Consider the following 13,134-nt stretch of genomic DNA (forward strand, 5'->3'; position numbering starts at 1 on the left):
TCTTTTTTTTTGTTGTCCTTCTCTGAACCCCTTTTAATTCTGCAATATCTTCTTGAAGAAGGGGTGACCAATATTGTAGCCAGTATTCTAGATGAGGGTCTATCATTGATTTATATAAATGGCATTGTGATAATTTCTGAATTATTCTCCATCCTATTCCATATGCATCCCAACATCTAGTTTGCTTTTTTGACCACTGCTGCACATTAAGCAGAGGTCTTTATTGAGATGTCTACAGTGACGCCCCAAGTCCCTCTGCTGAGTTGAAGGAATTAATTAAGATGTGTGAATAGTTATTTTGCATTTATTGATGTTGAACCACTTTTGCCATCTTGTACATTCACATGTTGATGTGGTACCTCTGATGCTCCTCAGAGATCTCTCTGCCCTTGACTAACGTAAATTACTTTATCTTCAAATTGTGCCATCTCATTGCTGAAGCCCATGTTCTGGCTCATTAATAAATCTGTACCACGTCCAATGTTGTTTAATATAATCTTGAGGCACCCCACTGTTAGTCAGTTTTCATCAGGGCAAAAGGCTATTTTTTTCCTACTTTTTTCCTACTTTGTCTCTTACCCAGTGTTACAGAGGGAATAAGAAGCCCATGACTGCTGCACACAGCTTTGTTGAGGCTATTCCCCTAAGTTCTTTTCCACGGGTGACTTGTAAATGTAATCTTAAATCTATAAATATGAGGAGGAAATTCCATTTGTTAATAGGGTGGGTTCTGCTGCCTTATCAACAAATTCCAGGGTTTTTTACTTTTAATGATCACTGTGAAATTATTGAGGTGTCGTGTGATTGAATTTCTGCCTTCTTTTGAAGTTCTTTATGTACCCTTTTCAAGATAGCCTGTGAACCTCATTATTGGTTTGCTTGCATCAATTTTATGTCAGTATAACTTCACGGAATTTAATGGATGGTGATTTATACCAGTACCAGTGAGAGAAGACTCAGGCCCTATTTCTGCCAGTAAGGGAAAGTCTGCATCCAGTTTGGTTAAATCTGTGTATCTTCATGGTGTGGATACTCTTAAATCACAATGATCATTTAGTCTCATTTCTTGCATAACACAAGCCGTAGAATTTTGCACAGGAATTACTGTGTGAAACTCTGTGGCCTGTGGTATTCAGGAGGTCAGACTAGATAATCATGATGGTCCCTTCTAGACTTAAATTTTTTTATTTTTATTAAATCTGTTTGAGTACCTTAAATTGATTTAGCTTAATCAATATAAGGCACTCTGATTTCAGAATGTCCACACCAGGGTGTTGTAGTAATTAGCCAAATCAGCTTCTAAGGGCTTGTCTACATGTACATTTTATAGCACTCTAACTTGCTGGCTCAGGGGTGTGAAAAATCACTCCCCTGAGCGCAGCAAGTCTGAGCACTTTAAAGCGCTAGTGTGGATAGGCTCCGAGCGCTGGGTATCCCCTTGTGGAGGTGGATTACCAGGTGCACTGGGAGAGCTCTCGCCCAGCACTCACGCACGACCACACTCGCACTTCAAAACGCTGCTACCTTCAGAGCTGGGCGCCTGGCCAACAGCAGCCACTCTCCAGCCGCCCAGCTCTGAAGGCAGCATAGATGTAAGGGTGGCAATACCACGATCCCTGTAAAATAACCTTGTGACCCCCTGCAACTCCCTTTTGGGTCAGGACCCCCAATCTGAGAAACTCTGGTCTTGCCTGTGAAATTGGTATAGTATAGTGTAAAAGCACGCAAAAGACCAGATTTCATGGGGGGAAGACTAGATTTCACGGTCCGTGATGCATTTTTCATGGCCGTGAATTTGGTAGGGCCCTAAGTATTAGCCATAGCGGGAAACTTTTTAAAATTATTTTCCAGCTATAGGCAGAGCCTGTGTCTTTTATAATCTATGAATGAAAGCTTCAGGTTTTGTATTTTTTCTTTACTCTACTCTGAGACATGCTTTACCTGCTTTCATTTTGACTTAAAGTATCTGCATTGTTTCCTGTTGTGTTCTATGTCACTTTTTGAGAGAAGAAGTGTGAGGAAATGGGGGTGAGAGAGGAATTGTTTTCAGATCTAGATTCTGGGAGTCTTTATAGATCCCTCCACACCCGGGAGTTTTTCTTTTGTGGTAAAGCAAGGTTTTAGTTATACCGATGAATTCTTTGTATTTTAAAAAGCTTCTATCATTTTTTATAAAGAATGTAGTTTTAGAAAGCAAGATGAGTTAGTACTTAGTATTTGTGTCTTTGTGGTTTACTACCTGAGCCTTGTTGATGATTTGTTCTGTTGTATGTTTTTTCTGCTACAGCGATCAACAGTGTAATAGTTAGTAGTATTGACATTTAAATGCCATCTTTAGGTTTTGGAGTTAACTCAATGAGACAAATGGAGCAGAACTGTTGTTTCAAGTTTTCTGTAGACGCAGGAAGACAACATTGTATACACGTTTTCAAGGTTGTCTTCACAATGTTGGGCTAGAAACATAATTTTTAAAAATTACATCTTGGATTTCGGAGCACAATTCTACAGCAAGGGATAGAATCTGCTGCAAGTTCTATGACTGCAAATTTGCATGACACATGAATACACAAGGCCCTAAATATAAATACATATAATATTTTAGTCACTGTATATAATACTGATATATTGGTCTGCTCCTTCATGCTTCACTCACATGAGTAGTCTTAAACTCAATGGGACTGTTCACAGGAGTAAGATCTGCTGGATTGTGCCCACGTAAATATCATCATTCGAAGTCAAAACTGATAAATCTTTAAAATATTCTCCTAAAGCTAATAAAACTCTATAGTGACCAATCGGGGATTAGTAAATACTAATGGGAATTTAGTATATCCACTGGCAGCGAACAGACAATTACTGTAAAAGACAGCGCAGAATGCTTTCCATTTGATTTCCATGCCAGGTGTTCTGTCTAGCTGTCTGTGATTTGTTTACATTATTTTACTAATAGTGTTTTTATATTATTAGATTTGTAGTTACTGTCAAAGTATATACTTCAGTGAACAAAGTATGTCCCCTAAAATTGGAAGAATTCTTAGAGATATGTCATAGGTGTAAAATGTTTTGATAACTTAATAAAAAATATTCCAGTCTCTTTCATCTCAACAGTGCCACTGAAGAAAAATTAATGTTTAACCTTCATATGAGCAATTCACATTTGCCCATGGTGGTTGATTTCTGTCTGATTTCAATATCTGAATTTTGCATCATACTCTTCTTTCTATACAGTATAATTAATTTGCTGCTTAGTCTCAGTATCTTTGTTTTTAAAGTGTTAATCAGAGTAGCTCTTCCATGAATCAATTGATTTGTTTTCATTTCTTCACTTTATCAATTACTGTTTAGTCACATTTTTTGTCACAACACGTTGGTTGATAGATGGAGCTAAAAACCTATGGAAAGGTAGAAAACTCCAGCCCAAAGTTCAGAGATGATGCTTTGGGCTCTGGAAAGAACAAAGTGGGGGACACTACTTTCCATAGGTTTCCAGCTTGAAAGAAGAAGTGAAAGCACAGCAATGGAGAAATTAGTCCATCTGGAATCACAGAATCATAATGTCCTTAAAACATTGAAAGGCCAATTCAGAATTACCAATGTCGTATTATTGGAACATTGAGATATTTGTCTTTTTCTGCTTGTTTCCTGTGCACCTCAAAAATTCTGATGAGATGGAAACTCACTCTGAAGTTCACATTTTGCTTGCTACCCTCTAGGGCTGCTTTGTGTTTAAACCAAGTTCCAAGAAGAGAAGGATATCTTCACAAACAGGTTAGTACATTTTGATATATATTGCTATGCTTTAGAAAGGACCACTTGATCCCATAAGCCTCAACTCTGATTTTATTCTGTTATGTCCACATATGGATTTCATTTACTCCCCAATGCCAACACAATATTGAAGAGCTGTCATCTCTTCAGCAGCAGCACCCCAGCTAGTTATTAACTGCTATGAAATTTCTTCATCTCCAGAGCTCTGCCTTCATTGCCTTCTTCATCTTTATAGAAATCTTTTTTCAGGAAATCTTTTTCTCCATACTGTCATAAACAGATATTTTGTCAAGCCAGTAAACAATAACTGCTAAATCAAAGGAGAACCACGATTGGTAGGCACTGAATACTCTTACCTAATCAGAAATGATGCATCATTCAGCATGCTGATCATATTTTACTTTGCTTATCTGATTTTGGTGAGGAAGAGGTCAGGAAAAAGCCGTTTGTACCCCTAAGGTTCTTGTCCATTTGTTCTGCATTATTTATGCTTCCCTTCCGTCAGCCCTCATGTAGTATTCACCATCAGAGAAGAACTAGACAGGACCGACTCCCCTTGGACCTATGAGTAGTGCTGCTCAGTTCCTGTTAAGAGCAACTCAAGGGACGTCCTGTCCTTACTCCCAGGTTGAGAATGCTGCCTTGGCAGCACTCCTAATCCCTGCTAGCCCCAGAGCTGTCAAAAGCGGTGATCATTTGAATGAAGAAGAGTGCGGCGGGGGGGGAGAGAGATGAGCCAGATTTTAAATCTCATTGGAAAACACTGCAGACTCCTTTATCACCAGAGGGATATACTGTAACACCTGCTTTAAAATTAATCCAAAATGATTTTCTTTCCCCAGGCCTGGCATGTCTGAAACCCCAGGAGCTTGAGATTAGGAGGTCTAACCTAAGTTTTCTAACCATCAGTACAGAGCACTACTAGATAACTAAGACAGTGATTGGATTTTATCATGGAATAGACTTGGGACGTCACAGTAGAATTTTTCTTTTACTGAAACCTTTGTTTGTGTTAACATTCTGCTAAATTAATCTTCCTAAAACTGATGTTGCTCCAATTTAGCAGCCAATATGTGTTATCACTATCTTTGGGAATAGTTCAGTGAAATTTAATACAAATGTTAACTAATTTTGCTATTGTAAACCAGTCAATGTTTAGAATAATCTTTTAAATATATTTTTTGGGAGATTTGGCATGCTACTGGATTAAGTGAAATATCTAGTTAATTACTACAGTCCTAGAGGAGATGACATTCAATTGAGTAGGAGTCATCTATGTATTTTTATTTTTTTTACCCTGAGGAAAGGAAGAATCGGGGAGTTGCCAAATATACAAGTCAGCTCTCTATCTTTTAGCTGTTTGTCATGTGGATCTGGCCATTGTTAAAAATATCGGCTGGTCACTGCATGCTTGCACACACACATCCCCTTCTTCCATCATCTACTCAGGACTAAATTTTTAATGGTGTTTAGGTACCTAAAGATGCAGGTATAGTACCTGGTGGAATTTTCAAAAGTGCCTATGTGTCTAATGCCCATTAGGGCTTAAAATCCTATTAAAATCTGATTGATTGAAAATCCCGGTAGGTCCCAAGATGTATCTTTAGGCACCTAAATACCTGTAAGTCGGTCCCTCAGTCCAAGACACTGATTTTGTGTACCTTTCTTTCTGGCCATTCAGAAAATGGACTTCAGGTATGCATTTATAGGTGGAAGAGAAGGCCCTGCATATGCACAGACTTCTACTAAGGCCTATGAAATAGGCAGTGCTCTCTTGTTTGTATGTCCAGCTTTTTGGCCCAGTACTGCAAGATGCTGAGTACTTTCAAATTCCATTAACTTCAGACAGAATTGCTGGTACACCACACCTCTCAGGACCAGATCTTTGTGCACACTTGCACCTAGCATCTGCTGTCTAGAGGCTTGTGAAAAAAAAATTTTTTGGTATGATCACACACGGTAGTTTGGTCTTGCAGGTCTTTTCTTTTTTAATTAACTAAAAGCAACACAAAGGATCCTGGAGCCATTTAAATAGCTGTGTTAGTATAGGTCAGTGGTCTGGTTGATTGTGATCGACTCGTCGATCGTAGAGGATCTCCCAGTCGATTGCGATCTCCGGCAGCAGTGCAGTGTGGCTCCCTGCTTACCCCGCCCCACGCTGCTCCCGGAAGCGGCCACTGCAGCCTCGGGGGCGGGGGTCAGGGGTCTCCCTCATGTTACTTCTGCCTGCAAGCTGGGAGAGCTGCAGGGCAGTGCTTGCAGAGAGGGGCAGCGCACAGAGCCAATGTCCCCTGCTGTCCCCACCCCAAGGGCACATTGACCCCTTCCGGGAGCAGTGTGGGGCCGGGGTAGGCAGGGAGCCTGCCTTAGCCTCAGTGCACCCACCGCCGACCGGGAGCCACTGGAGGTAAGCGCTGCCCAGTGGGAGGCCGCACCCCAACCTCCATCCCTGAACCCCCTCCAGGAACCAGCACCTCATACCCCCTCCTGCACCCCAGCCCTGAGCCCCCTTCTGGAGTCAGCACCCCGAACCCCCTCCTGCACTGCAACACTCTGACCCAGCCCAGAGCCCCCTCCTGCACCCAAATTCCCTCCCAGAGCCTGCACCCTTCATCCCCTCCTGCACCCCAACCTGCTGCTTCAGGCTCAACCCAGAGCCCCCTCTCACTCTGTGAACCCCTCAGCCCCAACCCCCTGCCCAAGCCCAGTGAAAGTCAGTGAGGTTGGGGGAGAGTGAGCAATGTAGAGAGCGGAGGATGGAGTGAGCGGGGCAGGGCTTTTGAGAAGGGGCGGGGTAGATCCTGAGTTGCCCTTAAATTCAAAAAGTGATCTTGGGCGTAAAGAAGGTTGGAGACCACAGGTGTAGGTAAACAATGAGATCTTTGATGAGGGTTCTGTTAATCACAAATAGTGATACATTCCCAGGCACATCAGCTGATTAATTTCTTTCTTCTGAGGGAATTATGCGCCAAGAAATTTAAAATTATGCACATTTTATTTGTCAATAAATAAATGTGGCTCCAATATGGCAGTGGGGAGCACAGGCCACTGGCTGCATTGAGGTGAGAGATCACCCTGAAGCCCCCACTTCCCCCGGCACAGAGACTCGGCAGTGAGGCTGCACCTGACTCTTGACACAGTGCAAGGGGTGGGCCTGCCCCAGAAATGCCCCAGGGCCCTGCCCCTCTGCGCCAGCTGTGGGTGGGCAGGCTCAATCCAGCAGGATCCAAGTGTGGAGGGGCTTAGTTTGGGGGAATCCAGGTGTCAGGTGAGAGGTTTCTGGGTGGGGCAATCTGGGTGTGAGCAGCTCAGTGGGAGATCTGGATGCACAGAGGCTCGTTGGTGGGTTCCAGGTGCAGGGGCCATGGGGTTCTGCAGGGGATCCAGATGAAGGTGGTTGGGGCTTGGGGGGGGGAGTGGGTCTGGTTATGGGGGGCTCAGTGGGGGATCTGGGTGCTGGAGGAGAGGGGCTTGGGGGTCCAAGTGCAGCTGGTTGGGGATCAGTGGGGTGGGGGCTCGTCAGAGAGGTCCAGTTGTAGGGGGGTAGGGCTTGTCAGGGTGAGGGTTCAGTGGGTCTGCTTAATGGGGGAGCCCCAGCTGCTGCTGAGGGGACACTGCATGCTGGGCTCCCACTTCCCCCCATGATTCCCCTGTCTTCTCCATCCTCCTCCCCTCACTCCCACATTCCTTCCCCCGACCTATTCCACCCCCTTTCTTCCCCACTGTCTTCCTCCCCCACCCCCTCTTACCCAGCCCAACCACGGGCACTCACTGTTGCACAGAATGGAAAACAGGAAGGCTCCCAGAACACAGAAGGAGAGCATTACTGGCACTAGGATCCAGGAAGCTGCGTTCAGCTGCAGAGTCATTGGAGCCATGGAGAGACAGCTTCCTTCAGCTGGGCAGCTCTGCGATTGCAGAATGTGGGGGCGGGGACAAGTGGCATGTAACCCCTTGTGCCCCCCCCCCCATGCCTCGCCACTGTTTGGAGGGGGGCAGTCCCCCCCAGAAAACTGCACCCATGGTCACCCCCCTGCCTTCCTCTCCTTGCCCCCAGGCTCTTCCCTTTGCTTCCCTGCTGTTTTCTGCAGGGAAACACTGGAAATCTGTGGGGTTGGGAGGGTGTATTTTCTGCGGGCATGCAGTCCTGCAGAATCCCCGCTGGAGTAATTTCTAGACACTAGACTGCAGCTGATTGCTCAGTACCTGATCATTAAAGGGAACTTGCAGTTCTGTTGTAACATTATTTTTGTTTTCATGTCTTTTTTGTCAAGGTTCCTTCCCCACTCTGAACTCTAGGGTACAGATGTGGGGACCTGCATGAAAGACCCCCTAAGCTTATTCTTACCAGCTTAGGTTAAAAGCTGCCACCACCAAAGTGTTACACAAAGAACAGGGGAAGTGCCCACTTGGAAATGTCTCCCCCCCGACAATATCCCCCCAATCCCTACATCCCCTTTCCTGGGGAAGGCTTGATAAAAATCCTCACCAATTTGCATAGGTGAACACAGACCCAAACCCTTGGATCTGAAGAACAATGAAAAAAGCAATCAGGTTCTTAAAAGAAGAATTTTAATTAAAGTAAAAGAATCACCTCTGTAAAATCAGGATGGTAAATACCTTACAGGGTAATCAGATTCAAAACATAGAGAATCCCTCTAGGCAAAACCTTAAGTTACAAAAAGACACAAAAACAGGAATATACATTCCATTCAGCACAACTTATTTTATCAGCATTTAAACAAAACAGAATCTAACGCATATTTAACTAGATTGCTTACAAACTCTTTACAGGAGTTCTGACCTACGTTCCTGCTCTGATTCCAGCAAAAACATCACACAGGCAGAGAGGACCCTTTGTTCCTCCCCCCCCCCCGCTTTGAAAGTATCTTGTCTCCTCATTGGTCATTTTGGTCAGGTGCCAGCGAGGTTATCTTAGCTTCTTAACCCTTTACAGGTGAAAGGGTTTTTCCTCTGTCCAGGAGGGATTTAAAGGTGGTTAGCCTTCCCTTTATATTTATGACACCTTTGCTACTGCAAAGAGAAAAGTTAATCATTGTATCCATCCTGCATTGCCCTGACAGTTAACTGAACTCTTTATCTAACCTTCAGCCATTGTACCCTTCCAGGTAGTGTTAGCTGTCCTCTAAGCCAGGGGTTCTCAACCTTTTTCTTTCTGAGGCCCCCCCCAACATGCTATAAAAACTCCACGGCCCACCTCTGCAACAACAACTGTTTTCTGCATATAAAAGCCAGGGCCAGCAATTGCATGGGGCCCTACGCCACAGGAGCCCCCATGAAGCTAAGTTCCTCAGGCTTCTGCTTTAGCTCTGGGTGGTGTGGATCAGGGCCCTGGGCTTCAGCTTTGTATGGCAGGGCTTATGCTTTCTGCCCTGGGCCCCAGTGAGTCTAACACTGGTCCTGCTTGGCAGAACCTTGAAACCTGCTTGCGGCCCCCCAAGGGAGCCCCAGACCCCTGGTTGAGAACCACTGCTCTAAGCTACAGCAAGTCATGCTGATTGAATTGCATTTGTGAGAGTTAAAGGTAGTTACAGGCTCTGAATGCACATTTTTAAAAGAGGAATCCTACAGGAAGTAAGATTGTAGTTGGGGATTTTTTTAAATTGAAAAATTACTTTATTTTCAAGTGCATTTTCCCATTTCTCCTTCCAGCTTTGCATCTACTTCTTGGCTGAAGGCAGGTTTAGGGGTTCTAAAGCAAAGCAGCACCTAGGAAGCTGAGTGCAGAATGTCTCAGCAGAGAGACATCAGGACACTGCTAACAAAAAGGGTCTGATATTTAAGAAGTGCTTATTAACTTTAACTTTCAGGCCCAGATAGTTTGTCCCTTAGCTTCTTCCCATAAAGAGCCAACATGGAGGTGAGGAAAGGTTGGAGATGGGGACCAGAAATTTAGACCTGGTCTGCACTTAAAAGTTTTGCTAGTGTATGTCAGGAGTGTGAAAAAATCACATGCATCCCCAACTGACATAAGAATGTTGGCAAATGTAAACGCTGTGATACCACCACAAATGTGCTTTTTCTGGTATAGTTTATTTGATTTGGGGAACTGGAATAAGATATAGTGGCAAAAGTTATTATTTGTATTATGCCATTCTGGGACCCCTGATCATGGACCAGGACCCCTTTGGGCTAGACCAGTGGTTCTCAAACTTTTGTACTGGTGACCTCTTTCACATAGCAAGCCTCTGCGTGCGACACCCCCCCACCCCCAAATTAAAAAACACATTTTTGTATATTTAACACCATTATAAAAACTGGAGGCAAAGTGGGGCTTGGGGTGGAGGCTGACAGCTCGCGACCCCCCATGTAATAACCTCACACCGCAACCCCCTGAGGGGTCCCGACCCCCAGTTTGAGAACCTCTGGGCTAGACATTGTACAAACACTCAACAAAAAGATGGTCCCTGCCCAAGTTCCTTAGTTTCTTCTGGTATAAACTGCATCTCCACTGGGAGGTTGCTAATATTGCTATACTGGCAAAGCCTTTCTAGTATAGACCTGATGTTACTGTGGAATAATGGAGGGGACCAGAGACCCTATTGCAAGGCACTGTGGAAGACCCCATGACTGGCTGGCTGAGTGGGCTGAGAGATGGAATGAAGCAAGTTGGACAGTTTGGGAAGGGGGATATTTGTAATAGGGGAGACAACTGCTAGTTTATCCAGCCGCAGAGTGGGGTGTGGATGGTTGCCAAGCAAGGTGGCCCAATGCAGTGGTTCTCAACCAGGGGTCCAAGGCCCGCTGAGGGGGCCGCAAGCAGGTTTCCAAGGGTACACCAAGCAGGGCCGGCATTAGACTTGCTGGGTCCCAGGGCAGAAAGCCGAAGCCCCATGGCCTGAGACTGAAGCTCAGGGCTCCAACCCCTGCCGCTCAGGGCTCCAAGCCCTGCCACCCAGGGCTGAAGCCGAAACCTGAGTGACTTAGCTTCACAGGGCCCCGTTTGGAATGGAGCCCTGGGCAATTGCCCTGCTTGCTACCCCCTAACTCTGGCCCGGACTTTTATATGCAGAAAAACAGTTGTTGTGGCACAGGTGGGTTGTGGAATTTTTATAGCACGTTGGGAGAGGGGCCTCAGAAAGAATAAGGTTGAGAACCCCTGGCGTAGTGGAAAGAGCATTGGACAAGGATTCAGGAGATCTGGATTCTAGTCCTGGCTCTGCCACTGGCCTACCGGCTGATTGTGGGCAAGTCACTTCTGTCTCTGTTCCTGCATTTTAGAGATGGTGATAATGATACTAACCTCCTTTGTAAACTGCTTTGAGATCTGTGGATGAAAAGTGCTATATAAGAGCTAGGTAGGTATGTATGTATTTATTTATTTATCTTTTTGTCTCAGTCTGGGACCAGTGGTGCAAGTCAGCTCATTCACCAACTCCTCCTGGCAACAGCTTCTGCATACTTCCCTCTCTTGTTCTGCCTACCTGATAGAGATACATGCAGTTAGTAGATAAATAATGGCTTGTTATGAATGAGGATAGATTTCCTTTTCAGCCATTGTATAGTTTTCTTATGAAAAAAAAGTTTTGTTTTTATAAACACCATTATAATTGCCTTTTATTTTTATTTTTCCAGCTGACTATTTTAGTGAAGGTAAAAATGATTCAGAGGACAGTGGTCTTCGATTTGCTACTTGTCAGTTGTTATGGAAGCAGATCAATTCCGAAATGGAGGTGGGTCCTGCTACTTAATACTAACTATAATTTTTACATTTTAAATCAATTCTGGTGTTTTGTTTTGTTCTTATTTTTCTGAGTGATTTCCTTTACCTGCTGACAAGATGAATGGTCTGGCAGGAAGAGAGCCAGAAATGTGGAGTGCGACTGAAACCTCCATAAGGAACATATAAAAAATACCACTGGTACATTGTTTCTAACCATGACACACATACCAATTCTGATGCATAAGCTTCCCTGCCTTACCTTACCGATTGGTCCTCTTTGCTGTATCCTGGTGCATTGCCACTGTCTGATTTTAATCCAGCTGTGTGTTTTTTCTAAGCCACAGTGAAGTTTAGGCTGCTCTAAACCTCAGTTTTGTGGGGTATAGGGTATCTCAAGGTCCATGGTGGATTAGGCCACGTCTATGCTACCCGCCGGATCGGTAGGTAGTGATCAATCTATTGGGGATCGATTTATCGCATCTAGTGTAGATGCGATAAATCGATCCCCGATCGCTCTGCCGTCGACTCCGGAACTCCTCCACAGTGAGAGGCAGAAGCGGAGTTGACAGGGGAGCGGCGGCCGTCAGTTCCGCACCGCGAGGACGCGAAGTAAGTGATTCTAAGTCCATCGACTTCAGCTATACTATTCTCATAGCTGAAGTTGCATATCTTAGATGGATTTCTTCTCCGTCCCCTCCCCCCCCACCCCCCCCACCAGTGTAGACCAGGCCTTAGAATACATGCTGGTGAATGGAAGACAGACATGCTAATATGACTGAGCGCTTAGTCTGATGAACTGGTATCAACAGTGTCTTTTGTATACCAGTGAGAAGTCCTATAATGATAACTACCTCAAACAAAGCAGACTGTTTTAGGAAAAATAAAATGTTTCCTCAACTTCTTGTTTACTTGAGGCCTTATGAAATTAAGTAACCTATAATTAGGAGCCCAAAACATTTTAATAAGTTTAACATTGCAAAATGGAGCAGATGAAGAGAGATTTTTATTATGATGGGTTTTTTTGCGGGAAAGCAATCCCAGAAGATATTCTGCCTACTAGTCTTCCCTCCTCACCTGTTTCTCCCCTCCTCCTCCCCCTGTTTAAAGAAGAACTTGCACCCTGTAGTGAACTTAATATATCTGACTGAAAACATAAAAGCAGTGATAGGTAGTGGGGTTTTATACTTTTCTGGCTGTGTTTTCCAAAGATATATGTTTAAATCAGGGCTTGCTCCCATGCAGCTCATTATTATTAATATTCAGGTCGACTTCTGCAAATAGTTTTGGACACACAAAAATGAGGGGGGAAATTTTTGAAAAAGTCGGACTGATTAGTTTTGATATTTTTTCTAAATGAACCATTTCAAGATTTCATTTTGAGATGATGTTTGAAATGTTTCATTCAACCAGAATAAAAACGTTTTCATTTCAGAGAGGAAACGATGAAAAATTTCAGGTTTTGGTTTGAAACAAAGCAAATTTGGGGGGTGGATTTTTTTGTTCGACCACTGAATCAAAAAATAAATTATTCACTCAACTCTAGTAAAGATCTAGGGTCTTGGTAGAACAGTTCAGTGCAACCGTGTACTCAATGTGCAGTAGTGGTCAAAAAAGCAAATAAAGTGTTAAGATACTTAAGGCTCAGAGGAGGCAGCAGCAGCTGGCTGGTCACAGCGCCTAAA

General features: G+C 44.1%; 1 protein-coding gene across 6 annotated transcripts in view; it reads left to right on the forward strand.

Moving 5' to 3' along the window:
* ORC3 (origin recognition complex subunit 3) overlaps nucleotides 1–13,134 on the forward strand; it is a 78,190-nt gene that overhangs the window by 8,577 nt on the left and 56,479 nt on the right. For all 6 annotated transcript variants that reach the window (XR_005224641.2, XM_037894441.2, XM_037894439.2 and 3 more), the window contains exons 2-3: nucleotides 3,714–3,768; nucleotides 11,365–11,462. Coding sequence is in view for 5 of the 6 variants with exons in the window: in XM_037894441.2 (XP_037750369.1) it covers nucleotides 3,714–3,768; nucleotides 11,365–11,462 (153 nt within the window). In the remaining variant the exon portion in view is untranslated. The remainder of the gene's footprint in view (nucleotides 1–3,713; nucleotides 3,769–11,364; nucleotides 11,463–13,134) is intronic.

This window comes from Chelonia mydas, chromosome 3 (genome assembly GCF_015237465.2).
Source record: "Chelonia mydas isolate rCheMyd1 chromosome 3, rCheMyd1.pri.v2, whole genome shotgun sequence".
NCBI classification, from domain to species: domain Eukaryota; kingdom Metazoa; phylum Chordata; order Testudines; family Cheloniidae; genus Chelonia; species Chelonia mydas.